The 22,206-nt window shown below is 63.3% G+C and overlaps 1 protein-coding gene across 2 annotated transcripts; it reads right to left on the bottom strand.

Moving 5' to 3' along the window:
* Positions 1 to 564: 564 nt before the first annotated feature.
* SREBF1 (sterol regulatory element binding transcription factor 1) lies at positions 565 to 20,606 on the bottom strand. 2 transcript variants are annotated; one of them, XM_036278441.1, is made up of 19 exons: positions 20,516 to 20,606; positions 7,773 to 8,201; positions 7,261 to 7,433; positions 7,043 to 7,180; positions 6,740 to 6,961; positions 6,029 to 6,143; positions 5,627 to 5,829; positions 5,228 to 5,414; positions 4,920 to 5,098; positions 4,437 to 4,680; positions 4,193 to 4,359; positions 3,854 to 4,022; positions 3,215 to 3,323; positions 2,828 to 2,934; positions 2,581 to 2,713; positions 2,292 to 2,457; positions 1,686 to 1,886; positions 1,486 to 1,597; positions 565 to 1,281 (listed from the first exon to the last, which is right to left on the bottom strand). In XM_036278441.1, the coding sequence occupies exons 1-19, from the start codon at positions 20,604 to 20,606 to the stop codon at positions 1,055 to 1,057; spliced, it is 3,372 nt and encodes a 1,123-aa protein (XP_036134334.1). In that variant the 3' UTR covers positions 565 to 1,054. The 2 variants fall into 2 exon arrangements, with proteins under 2 accessions (XP_036134334.1, XP_036134335.1); XM_036278442.1 differs by having other exon boundaries at positions 7,261 to 7,388.
* Between the last annotated feature and the right edge of the window lie 1,600 nt (positions 20,607 to 22,206).

Genomic DNA, 22,206 nt, shown 5'->3' with positions numbered 1-22,206 from the left:
CCAGGCTTTGGGTGTGGGGTGGACGTGGACCGGACAGCGCAGGGCACGTGGTCAGATTCTGGCTGTTTCTGCAGGAACAGGAATCAAGGCCCTGCTGCAAAATGCACGCCCCTCCCCCGTGCAGCCTCGGGGCAGGGGGCGTGGAAGGCTCCCTCAGGTGTGACGGGTGACCAGAGGACGGGGTGGGAAAGGTGGCACGGACACCCCAGACAGTGTAGCTCTCGTCAACAGATCAAGGACATGGAGTTGTCCCCCAGGCCGCCCTGGGAGTGGGCAGGTAGGAGCTGGCAGGTGCGAAGACAGCTGCGATCATAAGGGCCCAAACACCCGGCCCAGAAATCAGTGGGATCCAGGTCAGCTGGAGGTCATCAACCCCCAGGCCTCCCAGGACGTCAAAGGGGGACTCGAGTCCCTCATGGGGAGGGGTGTAGGGCAGCCTTTGCCGGGGTGCTGTGGGGAGACCCAAAGGACCCCTTCTGGTTGGCAAGTACATCAGCTGAAGCACATACCCTCCCCCAAGAAACAAAACCCAGATTATAAATAATTTCATTTTTTATTCTCTGTATAAAACTCTCAACCTATGAAAATAGTTTGCAAATAGCAAAGTAACACTTGAGCCAGGAGGCCGACGCACCCGGTCTACACTGTGCACAGATCTTTCCAGAAGGGAAGAGGAGCCCGGGGGCAGGACCCCTTGCTCGCCAGGAAAGCCAAGTTGGCCCCCCTCCGCTGAGGGGCCCGTACCCCTATCTTCCCTCTAGAAGAGGGAAAAACCTCTGCGTGCCTGCAGGAGCAGACCGATGGGCTCCTGCAATCCCCCAATCGGCCACCAGAGGTCAGCACCACCCTGCCCGCCTTTCGTAGGGTTGGGGAGCTGGGGGGAGGGGGTCGTACCCCCTCGGGCCTCCCAGGTCAAGAGGCAGAAGCCCCAAGGAGCTCTCATTTCCACCCCCAGCCCCTGCCGGTGCAGTGCAGTCCCTGGGTGAGCCGTGGGCACCGGGGTCTCCGGCGCTGCCTTGGTCATGCGAGGCTGGCGGACAGCCGCGGGGCCGGCCTAGCTGGAGGTGACGGTGGTCCCGCCGCCCAGGCGCAGGAGCAGCTGCTGGCAGTCGTGCAGCAGCCGGCGGTCTCCCAGCTTCTCGAGCATGCGCTCCGCCTCGGCCAGCATGCCCAGGCGCTGCCCGGGCACCGGCAGGAAGCACGGCGGCAGGCAGCAGGAGGCCAGCAGCAGGGCCTCGCCGTGCTCCCGCCGCGTGGGGCGCGGCTCCAGCTCCCGCGTGCCTGCCGCCCACACACGCCCGCGTCAGGAGCGCGCCGCGGCCCCGCCGCTGCCCTCCCACTCCGCCCGGGGCGCAGTGCTCCCCGCCGCGCTCAGGCCGGCACAGAACAATCTCCATCCCGCAAAGGAAGGTCGCCTCTGGGTTTCTGGGAACCCCTGCAGGCCCCGTCTGGGTCGGTCACCCCCACGCGTCCCGCCCCGCTCACCTCCTCTGCCGCAGGAGCCTGGCCTCTTCCTCAGGCTGCGGCCCAGGAGCTGCTGCGTGCGCGCGGGGCTGGCCCCGGCCATCAGCCGGGCTGTGGCCTCATGGAGGAACACCTGGGCGGGAGGGGGCCCGGCCGGTCAGGGTTCAGGCCAGGCGCTGTCCCCCCACGCCGGCTGTGAGGCGGGGGCCGTGGGCACTCACCCTCCGCATGGCTGGCGGGAAGCTCTGCGCCAGGCGCCTCAGGCCGCTCAGATCCCGCTGGAAGCCACGCAGCTCCAGGGCAGAGGCCTGGGCCCCGCTGCCCGGACCCTGCGAGGCCTGGGAGGGTGCAGACGGCTGCTGCCTGAGCCACAGGCTGGTGCGTGCCACAAGGAGCAGGTCACACAGGAGCAACTGCATGGCCTGGGGTGGGCAGAGCAGGGGTCACGGGGGCTCCGGCTCTGGGGGCGGGGCCTGCGGCGCCAGGGGCCGGCTCCGGGCTGCACTGCCGAAGCACTGCACCCCTCACACACATGCAATGCAACAGCAATGCACCTCGGGACCGCCCGCCTCTCCAGGCCCCACCCCTGCCAGGGGAGCCTCCTAGGAGGGCCCTGCCCCTCACCGCACCCACCTCAGGGAGGGAATCTGAGGCTAAAGGGGTAACCCCTCACCCCTGCCCCAAGCCTTAGCCAGAGAGCAGAGCCAGCTGCCCCCAGGCCCGTACTGTCGGGCTAATCCCAGAGTCTTCTGCAGCCCAGGGGGGACCTACCAGGGCATGCCAAGGCTGTGACCCCACTGACCTGCTGGACCCCTGGCACCCCTCACCTTGTCAATGGAGCTGCCAGGCGAAGTGGTAGCCAGGCTGTCCTGCAGACACTCACTGGCCTTCTCACAGACGGCCAGGCTGGCTGGGCCGGACCCTGCCTTCCCACGGCCCAGCAGGGCCCGGGCCGCCTTGAAGGAGTGCAGAGCTGCCCTGGGCAACGGTCTCCTGTGGGGCCAGGGCAGAGGAGTGCTGGTCAGGCCCTCGCCGAGCTCCCACTGCCGTGGCGCCAGCTCCCTGGCAGATGGGGGGTCCCAGCACACAGAGCGGGGCCGAGAGTCCCACACTCACTCGGACTCCTGCAGGGCCCGCGGCAGACGCTCCACCAGGGGGTACAGCCGCTCAGCGGCCTCCTCATCCCGCTGCAGCCAGTGGGTCACCACCGCCACCAGCGAGGCCCACCACTTGGCGACCGGGTCTGTGCCTGCAGGGAGCGGGACGGATGGCGTGCTCCCTGAAACAGCCACACTGCACCTGGGCTGGGCTGCTGAGGAGCAGGGGCTGGGCGGGCGGTCACAGGGCAGGGCCAGGGACTTACCGGGGGTGGCCGTGCTGGGACTGTTGGGGAAGCTGCAGGCTGGAGTCCCAGCAGCGTCACAACAGCTGTTCAGCAGCTGGAGGTGCCCGAGGGCATCTGAGAATTCCCTGTGGAAGGAGACGAGCTGTTAGGACAGGTGGCAGGGTTCCTGGCGTCTGGGAGGGCACTGGCCCTTCTCACCCTCCCACCAGAGCACAGCCTGACTTCCTGGCTCTACAGAGGGGCACCACCTCCTCCTGCCAGGCTGAGGGGGAAACAGACCCAGAGAGGAGCTGAGGGCAAGTGGACAGTCACCTGGTTCTGGCCACTTCCACAAGTCGCTGGACACAGCCACTCCCAGATGCCCGGCGGAGGGCTCTGGCCTCACGTGGGCATGGGGACACTCACCGGTCCCTGTCAGCTGACGCAGGGTTGGGGCTGGGCTGGGCCATACAGTTCAGTGCCCGCTCCAAGAGATGTTCTCGGAACAGCTGTGTCACCTGGGCCAAGGGGTCCACTGTGGAGAGGAGGGAGTGAGTGGGGAACTCCTGCCCTCTGCGGTCCCCTCCACACCAGTTCTTTCCTGGGCACATGCACGTCGCTGGATAAAACCCTTGCCCCTGCCCTTGGATGGGACAATCCCTTCGGCCAATGTGACCTGCTCCCTGACGCACCCCCATCAGCTCAGTCGTCCCCCAGTCCGACCTCCTCACTACACAGGATGTTGCCTGGGACCACCTCCCAAATCAACCACCTGCCCCTACTCTGTCCCCATTTGCTTCTGGAGAGGTCTAATTGAGACTAGACCCAGCCCTGAGAGCAACGACAGATGGCCAGGCAACTGGTGGGGGTGGGCAGGGACATCCAGAGATGCAGGGACAGGGACAGGGCAGGAGTGAGGATGAGACACGGGATGGAGCACAGGGAGGACGGGACGGGGGAGGGTGGGCAGGGACAGGGACAGGGCAGGAGTGAGGATGAGACACGGGATGGAGCACAGGGAGGACGGGACAGGGGAGGGTGGGGTGGGCAGCGGGGACAGAGCACCTGGGTCCGTGGCCGAGCTGTACAGGCTCTCCCGTGGGGGACCGCGCACAGCCCAGTCCCCATCCATGAAGAAGCAGTGGCCCGCAGGGTGGCAGAGCCACTGCAGGGCCGGGGGCGCTGAGCCCCTCTGTGACAGGCAGACCTGGCGGGCGCTACTCAGGAAGAAGCGCTGTGGGTGAGGGAGGAGGGCTGTCACACGGGGTAGGGGCTCGGCCCCAGGCCCCAGGCTGAGACACCAGCTGGGCCCGGAGCCCACCCTGTGTGTGGCCCTGTGCCCCGTGCCCTAGGGCGGAGCTGCAGACACGCCTCAGCCGTCCCCACCAGCTTGCCGCCACTCACTGTCAGGAAGTGCAAGGCCCGCGGGAGACTGGTCTTGACGGTCAGCGCGGCCGCCACGTAGATCTCAGCCAGAGTGGCCACAGACATGGTGTCCCCCGCACATTCTGCCAGGTTCAGTGCACTCAGCGCCAGGTTGGCCCCAGCGAGGTGCCCGCCTGTGTACTTCCCTGGAGGAGACGGCACGAGGTCAGGTATGGGGCAGAGGTGGCCGAAATTCCACAGGCCAGCCCCCTGCCCACCATACCCGTGGCGTGAAGCTGGTGCAGCTTGTGGTAGACCAGGGCCGCGTCCCGGGCACTGGTGCGGGCATCTGCTTGCAGGCCCCCAGCCCGGCCTGCCAGCCAACGGCCCACCCAGAGGCGTTGCAGCAGGTGGCGGATGAGGTTCCAGAGCAGGCTGCAGGCCAGGTCCAGGTGGGAGGTGGGCAGGGGCCGGCCCAGTGCCTGAAGGGCCAGCCACAGCTGCTGGGCAGCCTGGGCAAAGGCCCCCTGTGGATGAGGGTTTCCGGGTGAAGCAGGGTCCGAGCATCCTGAGGACATGACGCCCTCCAGCTGGGGCTCCCTGCTACGACCCAGGGCCCCTCAGCGTGAAGCTGGGCCGGGGCTCGGTGGGAGGCTGAGCGCTGCAGGAGTGCAGAGGACAGGTTCCCGGTGCGCCCAGAGGGCGGGGCCAGCACCTTCCCCTGCGCCCAGGGCTCTCCCTGCCCCGCCCCCGGGACAGCCCTCACCCTGGCCAGGTCCAGGTCGGCCTGCTTGCGGTGCCTCCAGAAGCGCACGGCGGGGCCCGAGTGGGGCCGAGTGACCGGCTCCCCGCAGACGAGGAGGAGTGCCAAGGAGGCCAGCACCAGCAGCCCGTTCGCCAGCCAGACCAGTGCGGGCAGCAGCCTCGGGGCCCAGCCAGGGCCATCTGGGGGCAGACAGAAGGCTGGGGACACGGTTCCCGGAAATGCAGAGCCCAAGCCCACAGGCCTAGGGTCTACACCCCCGAGCCCCCTCCTACCTCTCTGCCAAAGAAACCCATGCTGGCCTGTCCTACCTCTGTCCTCAGTGCCCAGCACGGTGCGCCCAGCACCCGGGTGGACACTGGTGGCATCCGAGGGGCCAGGGAGACCGCAGCCGCCCAGCAGGGAGGCCAGAGGGTTGCAGGAGAGACAGAGGAAGAGGAGTGTGCACAGGGCCAGGCGGGAGCGGTCCAGCAGGCCCCGAGTGGGCGGGGAGCACACCTGGAGGACAGGGCGGGGTGGTCCTGAGAGTCCGCTTGGGGAGGGCGGGGCCAGCGCTCTCCCCCCCTTTCTATGGGACCCCACTGGCCCCAGGCCTCAGGTTTTGTCTATAAAACAGGAGGTGGGATACGTTAGGGGCTTCTTCCCGACCCAGGCCTAGGGTTCGGAGGGTATCGCTGGGAGACAGGAAGGGACCATGCTGCAGGCCCAACCTGGCTGTCCTCGAGGGCTGGGCTGTCAGGCTCTGAGTCACTGCTGCTGGTCTTGCTGCCCAGGGACAAGGGGCTGCTCTGTGAGGGCGAGCCTGCGTCCGAGGGGGGGGGGCTCAGCGTGTCCACCTCAGGCTTTATGCCCTCCATGGGCACGTCGGAGTTCCCTCCACTGCCACAAGCTGGCCCCAGGTCCTTCAGAGACTCTACAGGCAGAAAGAAGCAGGGTTGGAGGTTAAGGCTAGAGAGCCCACCCCACCCAAGTCAACTTAGGGCTGGAAGTTGGCCTAGCTTCTGAGAGCTAATTTACGGGGAAAAAAAGTGAAGCTAAGAGCCCTTGTAGGGTCAGAGCTTCAGGTGAGACCAAGGCTGGAGGCGCCGGGGCCGTGGGAGGCCAGAACTCACTGCTTTTGTGGGCAGCAGTGCGCAGACCCAAATTCTCCTGCTTGAGTTTCTGGTTGCTCTGTTGTAGAAAGTGAATGTAGTCAATGGCCTTGCGCAAGACGGCAGATTTATTCAGCTGCAGGGGGTAGGAGGGAGAAGGCACAAGGTGGCCAGTCAGGCCTGGCAAGCAGGCACCTAAGCAAGGGGTTAGGGTGGGGCTGCTTTGAGAGACAGCTGCCTCAGGACCTTTGCACTTGCTGTTCCTTCTACATAGAATGTTTCTCCCCTAGTACATCCTCCCTCACAGGACGGGCATAAAGATTAATATGTTAAGTGCATACAGTAATGTCTGTCTATTATCGTCTTCGTGTCTCACTCTCTCACCTCCTTCAAGTCTTTGCTACATATCACGTCGCTTTACAAGGCCTTTCCCGACCACCTGACCCAGACTGGCCACTCACCATCCCTCTTCCCGCTTTGTTTTCTTCCATCGAATTCAAAACTATCTGGCGTACTCTACCCGTTACTTCTCTGTTTGCCACCCCCACCTGGCACTACAGTTCCTCGACAGGGCTTCTGTCTGGCTGCTCACTTCCTCAGCCCCAGTGCTTAGACAAGTCCCTGGCGCGCCGGGGCCCTCCGTGAAGCTAGCCAGGCCTGAGGCAAACCCTTGTCCTTCCAGTTGCCCTCCCCGTCAGCCCACTCTGAGCCTGCACGGGCCTCTGCTCATACCTTCGCTTCAGTGCCCACCACCAGGTCCTTGAGCTCGATGATCTTGTCATTGATGGAGGAGCGGTAGCGCTTCTCAATGGCATTGTGGGCTGTGCGCTTCTCGCCGCGGCTCTGGGCCGAACCCGGGGCCTTCCCACTGGCCACCAGTCGATTGATGGGCAGCTTGTCAGTGTCCACTACGAGCGGCACTGTCGCCAGGATGGTCCCACCACTCACCAGGGTCTGCAGAGCCAGGCATGGGTTACCAGGCGGGCATGCGTGTGTGCAGACCCAACACCCTTCTGCCCTGCCCATGCCACCCACCTGCAAGGGCCCGGTCTGCACAGCTGTGCCAGGGGCCAGGGAGCCAAGGCCCGCCGCCTTCACAGGGGAGCCCGTGTCTGTTTTCATGGTTGTCAACAGCAAAGAGTCTGCTTTGATGAAGTGGGGCTGCAGCAGGACCTGGGAGGAGGGTGGTCTCAGTCATGAGCTATGTCTGGGCCAGGAGTTGCCAACTCCCCAGGCTTGGCCAACCCCCTTACCGGGACCTGCTGGATCTGCGAGGTCACAGTGGTTGTTCCAGGGGCCATGGTGGCAGTGGCGGTGGCTGTGAACAGTTGCTGGGGGGCTGCACTCTGAACCTGGGTGTGCAAGGAGATGGGCGGGGCCCCTGGCGGGCCAGGCAGTGGCTGTGGGGTGCTCCCTGGAGAGGTGTCTGCAGAGACGAAGTCTGGCTGTGGGCACAAGCTGCCCTAACCCACTTTCAGCCTGCTCTCAGGTTCCTATCACGGTGTGACCTTGGATGAGTCATCACCCTTGCGACCTCAGTTTCCCATCTCGACATTCCCTGCCTGGGGCTCTGCCGTGACTGTCCCAGCTTTCCGGCCAGGGGTGTCTTTGGAAAGGCTGCAGAGTGGGAGGCAGCACTTATCAGCCCAACAAGGACAGAGCGCTGCTCCCAGGACGGACATCTAAAGCCTGCAGATTCCAGTACAAAGCCAACAACAGACCCTCCCGGTGCTGCTGCGGCCCCTCCCTCCACACGCCCCCTTACCTGTGGAAAAGCCCCCGGGAGGGCTGGGATAGCCCAACACAGGGGCAGAGCTGAGCTGGAGTGGGGCTGGGGCTGGACAGCTCTGGGGCAGCAGGGCCCCTGGCAGAGGCTGTGGGGTGGGGGGCTGCAGGATGGTCAGCGGCACTGGCTCCTCCTTGATGTCAGGCGTGGGGGAGAAGGCAGGCACAGATGGGTGCATCTTCAATGTGGGTGCAGGTTGGGGAGGGGGCAACAGTGGTGGTATTGCCTTGTGCCCCTCCAGAAAGACTTCGAGTGGGGAGCTCGCAGTGGCATGAGGTGGAGACAAGCTGCCTGGGGAGCTGGCTTCAGGATTTGTGGGGTCGGCACCCCCTGCCCCACCCCCAGCATAGGGTGGGTCGAACAGGCTTGGAAAGTCACTGTCTTGGTTGTTGATGAGCTGAAGCATGTCTGGGGGAAGGAAAAAGGGCTGTGAGCAACACTGCAGCTGGGCTGGCCCTGCAAAGGGCACCGCACACTATGCCCCTGTCCACATGGCTGAGCATGGGCCACCCCACCCACATGAGCCACTGCTCGGGCACCTGTGACATCAGGAAGCAACACCTGGGCCCTTGCAACACGTGGATGAGGTCAGTGCCATGTGTGGCTAAGGCCCCACAAGGTGGAGGCAGAGCTGGAGCTCGGGCACAAGACCAGACTTCGGAGCTGCTGTCACCAACCATTACTCCGTGGAGCAGACCGAGGCTGGGGGCAGAGTCGGCTGCGGGCCATGTGTGTGCCAAGTATGTCTGCATGCTCTGGGCATGAGCCCAAACTGTCTACACCCAGGCATCTCGGGACCTGGCCATCCAGGGCTTCGGCTCCCCTTCTATAAGGTGAGTGTTGTCTGTCTGGACTCCTGCCTTCTTGCACACACTGGGACACACCCCAGCCAGCCACAGGCCCTCTCCCCCAGCTGGTGACAAGCAGCTTTGCTGGGTCAGCCTAGGGCCCTCTAACCCACTGTGGGCAGCTACCCACTGGGTCAAAGTACCCTGCAGGATCCATGAACACAATCCTGGGAGCTCCAAAATCCGCAGCCTGAGCTCTGGGGCCCTGTCCACACGGAGGGGGGCTGGGGCCAATGGCCCCCTCTCACTGGGTCTCCGTTTCCTCACCCCTCACATGAACCACGGAGATAAAACCCTGGGGCAGGGCTAAGAGGCTTTGCAGGCAGGCAGATGGCACAGACTGGGTGCTTGATACCCCAGCTCCTTCCTACTGATGGGTGCCCTGGCAGGAGTTATACAGGACTCCCTATGGCCCCCAACAGAGCAAGGTGGGGGCGCCAGGCTCAGCCTTCTGGGTCCTCAAACATTTGTGGGCCCCCAGGTGTATCAGGGACACCAGGGACTTCCCCTGGCAGGACCCCCATCCCTCATCCCGGTCCCCACTGAGCCTCAGTGGCAGACGGGCAAACTGAGGTCTGGAGGGAAACAGCGCAGGGCTGGGCTTCCAGATTTGGGCAGTCCAGGGCTCCCCCTCCTCCGGCTTCTCGCCCCTCCGCCCAGCGGGGAGCAGAGCGTGCAAAGCCGCCTTCTCACCCCAGACGCCAGGCGGGGTGGACGACAGGCTGAGGGGGGGTCCGCCGCCCTCTGGAGCCTGCTCGCAGTCTGGCAGCCGCTCTCCCCCCACCAAGGAAGCGGGGTGCGTGGGCCCGCAGCGGAGACGGAGGCTCGGTAATGAAGGGGCGGGGTCCTCCGAAAGTACCTTCGAAAGTGCAATCCATGGCTGCGCGGCCCGCCGCCCCCTCGGGGGTCCCGGCAGCTGGCCCGCGGGTCTCCGGCCGACTGGCCCGCGCGCGCGCCCGGGCCTTTAAAGCCGGGGGCCCCGCGGCCCGCCCCGCCCCGCCCTCCCCCGCCGCGGGCCGGGCATGGGGTGAGCGCGCGCGGCCAATCAGCGGCCGCGCCGCCGCCTCGCTCGGGCCCCGCCCCGGCCCGCCCCGCCCGCGGCGCAGATTCGGGTTTCACCCCGCGACTCGGATGGGGCCGGGGTTACCCTCGGGCACCCGCCTTTAACCTGCTCGGCGCCGACACCCGCCCGGGTTACTGGCGGTCACCCCGGCACCGACTCCGATAGGTGCCCGGGGCGGGCGCGGGCTGGCAGGACCGGGCAGGACGAGCAACCCCCGCGCTCTGCGTTAGAGCCGGGGCGCTGGGCCCCGGGCAGGTGCCCGCCGCCCAGCCTCGGGGGGGCCCTCCGGGAAATGGCCAGGAAGCAGCAAAGGAGCTGTGCCCACAGACGCGCTGAACTAAGGCCCAGGGTGCGGGCCCGCCCCTGCCCGCGGCGGCTGCAGCCCGGGGCCCCCTCCCACCCCAGGAACATGTGATGGCAGGTCACTGCCGAGAAACTGAGGCCCAGAGTGAGAAGAGGAACCCCTACCCCAAATACACCTCCAGATAATACTGGAGCCTCCTGACACCCAGCACAGATGCCCCTTCACAGACGGACCTGGGATTGGGGTGGGGTGTATGTGTGTGAGGTCAGTGACGTCTTCCCTGTCCCCCAGAGTCTCAGCCCCCCAGCAGTCCAGGTAAAGCCTGACTCATTCACTGTAGGGTCCTGGGAAGCCAAGGGGCAGCCTACCCTAGGACAGGAGAGGAAGGCAGGGTGTCAGCCCGAGGCTGACAGGCTCTGGGGGTACCTGGGCCTGACTCCCCTTCTGTGTGAGGTCAGAGTTCAACACACGGATGAACAGAGCCTGGCCAGCCGCCCAGGTTACCAGCTCAGGCTTTGGTGACCAGACCGACCACCAGCAAGGTGGGATGCAGCCTCCAACCACAGCACCAGCGCCCCCTCCTGCCAACTTGGAGGGGTGCCAAATCCAGGGCAGGCAGGCATGGTGACAGCAGATGGTGTCGGGGCTGGAGCCCTCCTGGCCCTGTGTCTCTCCCTCACCAGGAGCCTAAACGAGGCAACTCGACCTCATCTCCTTCACACAGAACCAGTTCCCCCTTTTTCCAGGTCCATGGCCTTGTAGGGGGTGCCAAGGGCAACAGAATTCTCCTCTAGCACCTCCACCTTCCTCGCTCCTCGGCCAGTGGGTGCTCACATCCTCAGTCACCTCAAAACACGCAGCCGAACACAGCTCGGGTAAAGGCCCTGGCCTCACCCCTCATCTTCCCGCCCCATCCTTCTCTTCACATTTTCTTGCCTCTGTTTCCATGTCTCACATCTTTGTGCTCTGCCTCCATCCCACCCAGAACGAGGAGGCAGCAGGAAGAGGGCGTCACACAGAGACCCTGAGGACAGCAGGAGGCAGGAGGCAGCTGAGGGGCGGGCTGGCCTCGGGCGGGCGGAAGACACAGTGGAGCTAGGGTGCAGCACCAGGCAGGCCTGGGGAGAGCCCAGCCCTCCCCTGAACTCACAGCCTGACCAGCCCTGGCTGGTCTCTGCAGCAGCCGGGACCAGGGCTCAGTCTTGGAGGTGGACATTTGAGAGCCAGCCCTTAGTCCCCCACCCCACCCCAGATACAGCCAAGGGGGCACCCCGCCCCCATCCCTCACTTGCTGTGTGATCCTGAGCAGGTCAACCCCCCTCTTGAGCCTCCATCCCTGGTCTCCAGAAGGGCTATTCAAGGAGAACAAGTACCTGAAGCACCCACCACTCAGCATGGTCCCAGCAAAGGCTGGTCCCTCTGCAGCAGCTGGAATGGTCTAGAACTGGGAAGTCAGGAGGTGAGCTGCCCAACACCTGGCATGGTCAAGTTGAAAGTCCATATCCATTTGATGGAGATTGTTTTTACTGAGTTGACAGGGCTGAGACCAGGGTGAGGCAGGAAAGGCACCCAGGGTACACAGTTTAAGGAAGCTCCTTTCCTGCCTCACCTAGTCCCACCTCTGGGAGCCGGGACAGCAGGCCCAAAAGGCTGGCAGGGACTCCCGAACCGAGCATGGGCTCCGGCGGGAAGGCAGAGTCAAAGGCACCCGTGGCTCACTTGAACCTAGGGGAGAAAGGAGCAGACTCTGGCCTCAGTGGGCCCGTCTCCCCCAGCCCCCCACCCTGCCCTGCCTCCAAACCCAGCCTGCACCCCTCCTTCGCACACTCCTTCCTCCTCCTCTGCCCTGACTCTATCAGCACCCAACAGGAAACCTGAACCTCCCCTCCCTCCCTGGCGCTGCCTTCAAACCTCCCTCTGAAGGCAGATTCGGGTCAGCCCTCTCTCCTCTGACCTGTTTATTCTGAGGCCACAGTGGAAATCCTGGGAGGGCTCCATATCACAAATAGGCAGGAGCCCAGCTATGACCATTACAGAAGCCTCCAGCCCATCCAACCTGCACGAGGTCTAGAATCCCAACTCTGCTTGCATGCCTCCCGGAACAGAGAGCTCACCATGTACACGGCATGGCCTGGTTCATGAAGCCCAGATCTGTTTCTCTGATAGGAACTGCTGCCCTACCCTGATGTCTACTGTGTGTCAGGCATGGAAAATACAGGGACACCACACAAGGACCTGCCCTCGTGGGGTTCATGTTCCTGGGAGGGAGACCAGCGGTTTGCACACACATGGAGAAATGTGGGTATAGATGGTGATGAGCACATGAAGAAACTGGGGCACAGCAGAGGGTGTGAGGGGCTGCTGCAGAAGAGGTAGCCAGGGCAGGTCTCTCTGTAGAAGAGACCCTTGAGTAAGACCTGAATGAAATGAGGGAGTGGGCCAGCAGGGAGGGGCAATGCCCTGGGTAGAAGAAAGCCATTGCCAATGCCCCAAGGTGGGAGCATTCTTGATGCCAAATGGAGACAACAGGGGCTGGAGTCGGGAAGGGGTGGGGGGCAGCCCAGGAGCTGGGCTTCCCATCCCACCTGAGCCAGGGACACCAACTCTCCAGGGTATGGGCAGGAAAGGGATGTGCACTGTCCTGTGCAGTGCGGATTACAAAGGCGGCGACTGTGAAGAACACTTTCCAAACATGACAAAGCAGTCCCAACATGAGGCATAGCTCGTGGGACCTGGGGCAGTCCGCCTGTGCCTGCTTGATGGGCTCCCCCAACGCTGCGGGAGCCGGGACTGCGCTCTGCCCACATCCATCCCTGGGCTCCCACCCGGCCTCCTTGATCATCCCAAGGACTCAGGTCAGCGGGTTTGCGTGCCCTCAGCTGGCCATGTATGCAGCACTGGCTGCCCCTTTGTGTGCTCGGGCTGCCCCAGGGGTGCAGGTGTGCGCCGGCTCTTCCTGGAATGGAACGGGCTCTGCGATGAGGAGGAAACGAAGATTCAGAGGGCAGCCGCGTGCGCAAGCTTCCGCCACTGCCAAGTGGAGAGTCTGGGACTCAGACCCAGGACCACCAGCCCCAGAACCCACCCGTCACCCCAGAGCCCCAACTCCAGCCTGGTTCTGCCCGCCTCACCACTCGTCTCAGGCCAGGACGGCAACACAAGCTCTTTAGGCTCAGCTTGGGCGCTGCCTCCTCTCCGAGGCCTCCCGGGCTGCAGCTGGCCCTGGCGGCAGAGCCAAGGCCCACACCAACTCTGTGACCCTGGTGGCTGTGCTGAACAGAGAGGAGCAAAGTCAAGGGCTGCACAGACTCCAGCCACCAAGCTACTGTTGCCGGTCCCCGGCCAGGAGCCCTGCTGCCGCAGCTCCAGGGGGCCTCGCTGCCCTTGTGTTTTCTGAGCACACCGTGCCTTCTGTGCCACCACAACGCGCCCAGGCTAGTTCCCTGCCAGGAATGCCTGCTTCACTCTCCTCTGTCCACCTGCAGCCACCTGATCCTGCTCTAGAACCTGCTCCGTCACCTCTAGCCTTTCCTCTGGGTGCCACTCCCCACCAGCTCCCACACACAGACCCAGGGTCCCTGCACAAGGCCCGTCCGGTGGCCACGATGCTGGTCAGCACCATTCAGAGGGCTTGTCCTCGGAGTGGCATACACTTAGGATGGCAGCTGAGATACAGCCCACGGGCCTGGCAGTTTCGGGGACAGTCCCTACCACGGAGCCATGTCCCCAGTCTCAGTGGGGGCTGGGTCCCTGCAGCCCACTTCACACGTGTGGTTGAAGGACGGCTGCTTTAGGACCACCGGGCCTCTCTTGGAAAGATAAGCCCCTTTACTGCCTTCCCTGCAGTGTGTCCATTTCCTCGTCCATCACCAACTGGGTGCCACTCTTTGCATTGACTTTGTGTTGCTTGGCGTGCCTGAGCTGTGTGACTGTGTGACCGAACCCCCAGACTCGCATTTCCAAGCCTGCCTTGAGGGGTTCTGTGTAGGAGCTGTCACTGTGGCCAGAGGCTCAGCAACACGGCACCTGAGCAGGCTCCTCTGTCTGGGCCGCAGTGCCCACGGGCCAGCCTTCCCCAGGGCGCCTCCGGCTCCAGCGCCCTCACGCCCCTGCTGCCACTGGGCCTGACCGCCGTCCGGGTGGCAGGGGACTGCGGAGAGTCAAGCACCTTGTGGCCTGTTACTCATCCACACAGATTGGGGCAACGACAACGGCGTTTCTGAGGTTCCTTCCCGCCCAATGCTGGATCTTCAACCACAAGGTGGGGGTGGGGCAGGGAGCCCCCCCGCCCCCACTGGCCTTGACCAGCCCCACTTGGTCTCCCAGCCAGACATCCAGAGTCCCCACACGGTGGACACACAGAACTTGGAACCACAGCCCAGAGCACCCTCGAGACGCTCCACACAGGCTCCTGGGGCCGCCACTGCTGACATCTGTTCAGCCAAACACACTGGTGCCGTCCTCGCTAAGTGCTGCAAACGACACTCACAGCTCCGCCAAGGGCCAACTGTGTGCCATGCCCTGCTCAAGCCCTTGACCCGCACAAGTTCATCCGACCGGCCAGCACTCTGAGAAGCTGGTGCTGCGTTACTCCCAGCGCACCGATGAGAACTGAAAGACTAGAGACAGTAGGCTCCTCTGTCCACGGCCACACACAGGCTGACGTGAAGACCCCTGGACCCCGGCCTGTCAGACGCAGGGCGAAGGGGCGCTGGAGCCCCGGGGAGGGCAGGCCTGCAGTGGGACTAAGAGGGGCAGGCTCGCCGAAGATGGCTGGGGGTCAGACGGGAGATGGGGGGCTTGAGCAGGGTTCCAGGTCAGAGTGGGCCTCTCCAGGCCACAAACTCTCCCACGTGGGATGGCCCCCCAGCCGCGTCCACCTCCCACCAACCCAGGGGAGACTCACAAGCCTGGAACCAAACTCAAAGCCCCCCCTTCCCAGGAGCCCCCTTGTGGGGCCGGGCGGGACACAGGTCTCAGGTGTGTGCAGTCCGTCATTCCCAGGGTCAAAGGGCACGTCCACAGGGCCTGTGCTGGCAGGAGACAAGGCCAGAGACACTTCCTCTGGCCAGCACGGCCACCCACACCTGGGCTGCACTTGCAATGGGGAAAAGTCCAGATCCCAGGCCTCTGCCCGGCAGTGACCCTGCCTGGGGCCGACCAGGTCATTCGGATGTTTATGTCCAGCGAGGTGACCATGGAGCAGGAGGTAGCTCCCAGCCACCTGCCTGTCTATTAGACCCACTCCCAGCATGCTTCTCTCTGTCCCCCTGCCCGTCCCCTCAGCGTCATCAGGGCTCAGGGGCAGAACATCTCGCAGGGTCTCCCGTCTGCTCTCCAGGGAAGCCCCTGAAGTTCAGAGAGGGCAGGTACTCTCCCCAGGAGGAACGCAAGGCGCGGCCCTAGGCTGTACCCCCGGGGGCTCTGGACAGGATACAGGAGGGCGGCATACAGAGCAGAGGGGATGGAGGCCTGAAGAAGAGGGTCTGGACGAAGAGGAAATGTCCCAGGAGGGGCAGGTGTGCAGGCCCTCCAGGCCTTGGATGGCGTGCTGAAACGGAACTCTGCTTGGGGGCACTGGGGAGCCATGGGTGGTTTGGGAGCTGGGCAGTAGGCAGTCTCGTCAAGATGCTTAGTGGCACAGACCTCTCAAAAGGTCTGTGCTTAGTGGCACCCGGGAGAGGAGTGGGCACGAGATGTGGCGGGTGAGGCGCTGGAGGGCAGTGTGACCTGTGTCCTCAGCACCAGGGCTGGCCGGGAGCCAGGAAACAGCCTGACACACATGGGCTGGGCCCTGGAGGCAAGCACCCCGTGGTGGCTGAGGCACCGAGAAGGGACCCAGGGCACAGAGTGGTGAAAGCACTGCCGGAGGGTGAGGGAGGCAGGCGCAGGGAACAGGTCCTGGAAGGCCGCACTAGCTCATCCACCCCAGGGAATCCAGGCTGAGAACCAGCGGTGCCACCGACGGCTGCGAGCAAACCAGAGGCTCCGAGACCCCTCAGCCAGGGGCGCCCCACAGCGCATGCTGCACCCGGAAGCATGTGCAAGATCTGATCAGCTCATCAGTGGGAAGGTGAAGGCTTATGACTTAACAATTAGTATTGTTATTTAATAATAATTATTACTTAACAATAAACCCAAACACGCATGAGAGGACTGCCCAGTTTCCTCTGCCCAAGGCTGTGGACTCCCCAAGCACGAAAGGAGGAGGAGGCAGAGCTGGTGGGAGGCCAGCGCAGCTCCGCCCAGGACCTGCCACATGACCAGGGCTTGGCTGGCAGGGTGAGGCTCCAGGACTGTGTGGCTCCCTGGTGCCAGACCTCAGGCTCCTGACTCCAAGGCCACTCTGGGCTGGGAGAAGGAGGTGGCCTTCTGGCCGCTGACCCCTCTATGGCCCACTCCCAAGCCCCAGCATACCCCCACAAAGCAGCCTCTGGGGTTCCCTGCTCTGTTGCCCCCACACCCACCTCTAACCCCACTCTTCGGAGCCCAGAGGTGAAGCCTAAGAGCGTGGGTCTGAATCCTGACTGCCGCGAGCTGGCTGTGTGAACTCAGGCAAGTCACTTACCTCCCTGTGCCTCAGGCGCTCATCTACAGGGCCCTAAGTACCCACTGGGGCTGTGGAGGGCTGGATGGTCAGCACCGTGCCTGGCACCCAGGGAGTGCTCGGTTAGGCCCTGCTTGTGCTGTGGTCCTCCACCCAGCAGCCAGACGGGACTTAAGACAAGTACCCCGAGCACAGCAATGCTCCCCAACCCCTTCCCAAGACTCCCACTGCTCCACACAGGGGTCTGCTCCGGCTCCCTGTGCTGGCACCTCTCAACCCTTGCTCCGCCCGCGGCCCTGGAGGCCCCTGGGCCCTGCCCTCACGCCCGCGAGTCACCGCTCCCTGGACTTATCAAACCTGCCTAGCCCCCAGCAGCCCAGCCCCGGACCAGCAGCTCCTCTCCCAGGGCTTCAGCCCGTGGGACTAAATGAAGGCCCCTCTGCGCAAACCCCCCCCATGGGGCGCCCGCCACAGGGCGCCCACCGCAGCGCAGTCGATGAGAACAAAACCAGCTGGATGTCCGTTATGGGTACAGGTGAGGAAGCCAAGGACCCTGGCTACTGTCTGGCTGCTGTCTGGCTGCTGGCAGGACACAGAGCAGATTACAACAAACTATTCTCATTTATGAAAGTACGGATCAGTGGTTGCCTGGGGCGGGGCGGGCTGGGGAGTAGCTGAGAATCAGCCTGAGTGAGCTGGGGTAATGACAATGCTTTTCAACTGGCTGGTGATTTCACCCAACTTGGGAAATTTAATGAAACTCATTGAATTGTACACTTAAAATGGATAAATCTTATGACAGATGAATTATACCTCAATAAAGCTGTTTCTAAAAGGGGATCAAGAGTGTGCAGGTAGCCCGGCCAGTGTGGCTCAGTGGACTGAGAGGTCCTGGTTCGATTACCGGTCAGGGCACATGTCCGGGTTTCGGGCTCGATCCCCATTGGGGGCATGCAGGAGGTGGCCAATCAATGTTTCTCTCTCACATCGATGTTTCTATCTCTCTCTCCCCTCCTCTCTAGAAAAATTTTTAGGAAAAACATATATGAGGCCCGGCTGGTGTGGCTCAGCAGTCGAGCATCGACTCTGCACCAAGAGGTCACCAGTTCAATTCCCGGTCAGGACACATGCCCAGGTTGTGGGCTCGATCCCCAGTGGGGGGCATGCAGGAGGCGGCCCACTGATGTTCTCCTTCATCGATGTTTCTATCTCTCTCCCTCTCCTTTCCTCTCTCTCTAAAATCAATAAAGAAAAAAAATAAGCCCTGGCCGGTTAGAGTGTCGGCCTGCGGTCCAGAGACCCGGGTTCAGTTCACGCTAAGGGCACATACCTCGGTTGCAGTTTGTCCCCAGCCCTGGTTGGGTCGTGCAGGTGGCAACCACTAGATGTTTCTCTCTCTCTCTCTCCCTCCCACTCTATCTGAACAAAAAATGAAAAAATGTCCTCGGGTGAGGATAAAAAAATATATATATGAGAAAAAAAATATGTACAGGAAATAACCCCCATGTAATTAACAGAGCTTATCTGTGGGAGTGGGTTTAAGGAAGGTTGAATTTTCTTCCTTTTGCTCACCCCTGCTTTCTCATTTTTCTATCATGCAAAGAGATTAGCTGTATAATTGGGGAAAGGAACAGAAAAGTCGGAAAGAAAACAAGAAATCCTCTGCTGCAGTGGGCAAACCTCACGTCCAACCCAGTGAGAGCCCTCCTGCCACGTGTGGCCAGCCGTGGTGGCTGTGTTGTGGCACTGTGGCAGCTCTGTGCTGTGCCACACGTGACCAGCCGTAGTGGCTCTGGGCAGTGGCTCTGTGTTGTGGCATCATGACAGCGTGGTGGCAGAGTGGCAGTGGGGGCAAACCTGCAGCCTCGAGGGGGGCTGGAGGAGCCAGGCCCCTCTGAGGCAGTGTCCCTTCTCCACCCACCCTTGCCGGAAGCCAGGGCCTGAGTCCTGACAGCGGCCCCTGAGCTTCCGCACTCACTGGCCATGATGAGCTGCAGCCCCGGACACCAGAGCAGGTGCAGGGAGGCTCCTCGTGGACTGAACCCCCCTAGCAGCTGGCAGTGGCTCGTCCATTTTTCCCCTCCCTGAGCTCAGGCAAGCCAGACAGGGCTCTGGGGCTGAATTCACCCCGGGGAGAGGTCCAAGTTGTTCCCTTTTCTCAGATTAGAGCTGGGCCCAGTCTGATCTCCAATTGCCCCCACCCCTAATGGCTGCCCAATCCTGGCCTTTGGGTCCTGGGGTTCGGGTCAGGAGAACATTTCTATACAGGTGTTAACAAGAAAGGTCTGTGCCAGACCTGAACCCAGATACACCTACTCTAATATGAAGGGAAGCATTTGAATACAGAGGGCACAACGGAGGATCAGGGCGTGAGGGCTTGTGCAGGATGGCAAACTGAGCAGTGTCCAGATTCAGGTCCTGACCCCAGCGCCCAGGTCTGTACCGCTTGGTCAAAGTGCCTTCCAGGCTCCACCCACTGAGCCCAGTACTTGTTAACTGAGTCAGGTCTGGAGCTTCCAGGACGCGGGCAGCAATCAGGGTCTCCCCTCTCGCCCTGTCCTAGCCTGGCCTCAGAGAAAGCAGGCTGATACGCCCCCAGCTGGGCTGACCTGCAAGGCTGAAGGAGATGCAACTGTAAAGCGAACCCCAGGCCAACAGACTTCACGGACATGTCCACCCAGGTTGTGGGAAGTTGGAGTCCTGAGCTCTTAGACTCAGTTTCCCTATTAACCAAGTGCAACTTAGCCGGTGTTGCTGAACCTAGACAGCAACCATGGGGGGCAAGTCGCTGGAGTTTCAGTGTGCCCGCCTACAGTGAGGCAACGACCTCCTAACGGGTACCTCCTACGCCACAGTCCCCAAACCCCTTCTCTGTGTAACTGGGGCGTGAAGGTTTCAAAGCTGTAAATAATCCAGCATGGCCACTGTCCCGCCCTGGCCGACAAGGCCGGGATCCTCTAGTCTACCGTCGCAACCTCACCTCTTGTGCATCCCTCCAACTCCTCCAGCTCCGCACCTTTGCCCTGGCTGTGCTGTGGCGGGGAAAACATCCTTCTCACCTGGCCCCAGAGGTGACCCTAGGTCTCAGCTGGGCCCTGGTCGGTGTGGCTCAGCGGTTAGAGCATCCGCCCGCAGACCCAACAGTCGCGGTTCGATTCCGGTCAAGGGCAGGTCAAGGGCACGTACCTCGGGTGCGGTCTGATCCCCGGCCCTGGTTCGGGTCCTGCGGGGGGCAACCAGTCCATGTGTTCCTCCCTCCCTCCCACTCTCTCTGAAAATAAACAGGACAATATCCTCAGGTGAGGATTTTAAAAGTCTGCTCGGAAAGGTCTTGCCCATCGCTGTACCCAAAGTAGCCCCACCTCCGCTCCACCCGAGGTGCAACTAAACATCCATATCCGTGTCGCCAGTTTCCCTGGGGAATCTCGGGCTCCCCAGAGGGAGGCAGCCCAGGTCTCCGACCCTCGAGTCCAGGATGGGCCTAGGGTCCCACAGATGCCAAAGTGCTGCGGGCCTTGAACTAGCTGAGCCGACTTGCGGGGAGCGGCGGGGGGACGAGCCGCGCGCACGCGCAAGAGCGCCAGCGCGGGGCTGAACTCTCGGCCCGAGGGAATGACCGTGAGTAACCCGCGGTGACGTCACGGCGGAGCAGGGGCGGGGCCCCGGCCACGCCTGAGTCCCGAGCTCCGGCCGCAGCCGCCACGGGGCTCAGGACTCCCCGGGCGCGCGGCGCAGGGCCCGGGACGCGCAGCCACGCACGTGTCGGGCCGCGAAGCCCAGGCCGGCGCGGCGCAGCCCGAGACGCCCAGCAGGCGCGGGGGCTCCGCGCGGACTGAGCGCAGCGCGCGCGCCGGAGACGCGGGGAGCCCCGCGGAGCCCCGCAGGCGGCACCCCGCGCGCAGCCCGGCGCCCGCCCCGCCCGAGACAAAGGCCGGGCGCCGCCCAGCCGGCCCGACGCACCTTCGATGTCCGTCAGCAGCGCCGCGTCCAGCGCGCACGGCTCGGCCAGCGCCTGCTCCAAGGCCGCCTCGGTGAAGGGCGGCTCGTCCATGGCGCGGTCCGCCTCGGGTCGGGCCCGGCCGGCACGCACTTTCGCCGCGAGCGCGCGTCCGCCGGCCCCGTCCGCACGCTCGCGTCCCGCCCTGGCCTCGGGGACGGCCCGGCCCCCGCGAAAAGTTCCTCGGAAACTGGGTTCCTCGGCCGCGGCTCGGCGAGGGCGGGCAGGGCGGGGGCGGGGCCTCGCCCGCAGGCCCCGCCCCGGAGCCGACGGCCCCGCCCCACCTGGACGGAGCGGTGACCCGGCCTCGGGTCGGCCCGAACCGGCGCTCCGCCTGCGCCCCCGCCCGCGCCCGCTCCACCTTCCGTCGGATCTGGTCTCCTGCGCAGCTGCCTCGGGCTGACTGCTGCGGGGCCCGGGCAGGCTCGCCCCGCTCGGCGCTTATTCCCACGGCGCCACGCAAGGGGCCGGATGGAAGCCCCCGGACTGGGCCCATCCCACAGGTCTCCGGGCTTGGCGGGAGGACGGAGGAGGAGGTGTCCGACAAACTTCACTTCTTAGATCTGGCTCTTTAGAACCGGACAGACCGGTCCAACGTGCACCCCAACAACTGCTGTGTGACGTCAGGCAGTTACATCACCACTCTGTGCCTTAGTTCCTCCGCTCTAACAGGAGCCTGATGATGCCTCTCCAAAGGTTGGCTGGGATGTTGGTGACGACATGGAGGGGGCTAGGCCTGTGAGATCAGCCTGTTCCTCTTTAGTCTCAGATCACATTGGCCTCCCTGCGGAGGTGAGGTGCCCAAGGGGAGCCTGGAAGAGGCTGACATGTTTGGTCCTGACTTAATGGCTTTCCTCCCAGATCCAGCTGTGGGGATGGCCGAAGGGCTAGGGGTCAGCTGGCCCAGTCCCCTAAGGTGGGCTGACCTCAGTACCCAGAAGGACTGGAAGACCCAGAGAGTTCTAAGGGTCCAGCCTACCCAACGTCACACAGCCACTCAGGGACAGCAACAGGGTTGGGCCCCAGAGCCGTCTGGCTCCAAATGGTGCTTATTGTCCTTGGGAACAGCCAGGAGGGGTCATGAGAAAGAGGCAGACTGTGCTTTAGACCTGAGACAGGTTGCTCTGATCATGACAGGCTGGGGCCTGGTCAGTGGGCTGGAGACGAGCCTGGGCCCAGTGGACTGGGACAGAGCTCAGTGGTAGGAGGGGGACTACAATGAGACGGATTGAAATAAACCAGAACATTCATTATCTGAAAACAGAAAGACAGTGAGCCGGCTCCCTATCCCTGGAGGTATGCAAGCAGAGAAAGACACCCTTGGTGGAGGGCAGCCAAGACTTATCAGAGGTCTGGACCCCAGTCCCTCTTTGCCTCTGGCCTCAGTGAGTCATGTCTCACTGCCTTGCTCAGATTCTAGATTTAGCCTGCCTGACCACATCCTCTGAGGGAGTAAAATTAGTGGCGTACTTTAGAAGGGGGGGTGCCCAGAGCCAAGAGAGGCCTTGAAGGCCCAAGTCCCTGAGGCTCAGCCTGGACACCCAGCTCTCTGTTCCCCTCCTGGAAGTAGCTGCTGTGGAAAATTACCCAGAATGGGTGGCCAGGAGCTGTGGGGGACTTCAAGGCACACCTCCCCTCCTGAAGTGGCCCTGCC

This window comes from Molossus molossus, unplaced genomic scaffold, assembly GCF_014108415.1.
Source record: "Molossus molossus isolate mMolMol1 unplaced genomic scaffold, mMolMol1.p scaffold_m16_p_28, whole genome shotgun sequence".
In the NCBI taxonomy this organism is placed as follows: domain Eukaryota; kingdom Metazoa; phylum Chordata; class Mammalia; order Chiroptera; family Molossidae; genus Molossus; species Molossus molossus.
This window is presented reverse-complemented; position numbering and strand designations above follow the sequence as displayed.

Bases quoted from the DNA above. Each gene is read 5' to 3' on its own strand.
- SREBF1 (XM_036278441.1), bottom strand. From the start codon at position 20,606: ATGGACGAGCCGCCCTTCACCGAGGCGGCCTTGGAGCAGGCGCTGGCC. The intron at 7,434-7,772 runs GTAAGGGGGCGT...TCGTCTCTGCAG, and splicing joins TCCCGGGGGCTTTTCCACAG to ACACCTCTCCAGGGAGCACC. The intron at 1,598-1,685 runs GTGAGTGCCCAC...CCTCCCGCCCAG, and splicing joins TCCCGCCAGCCATGCGGAGG to GTGTTCCTCCATGAGGCCAC.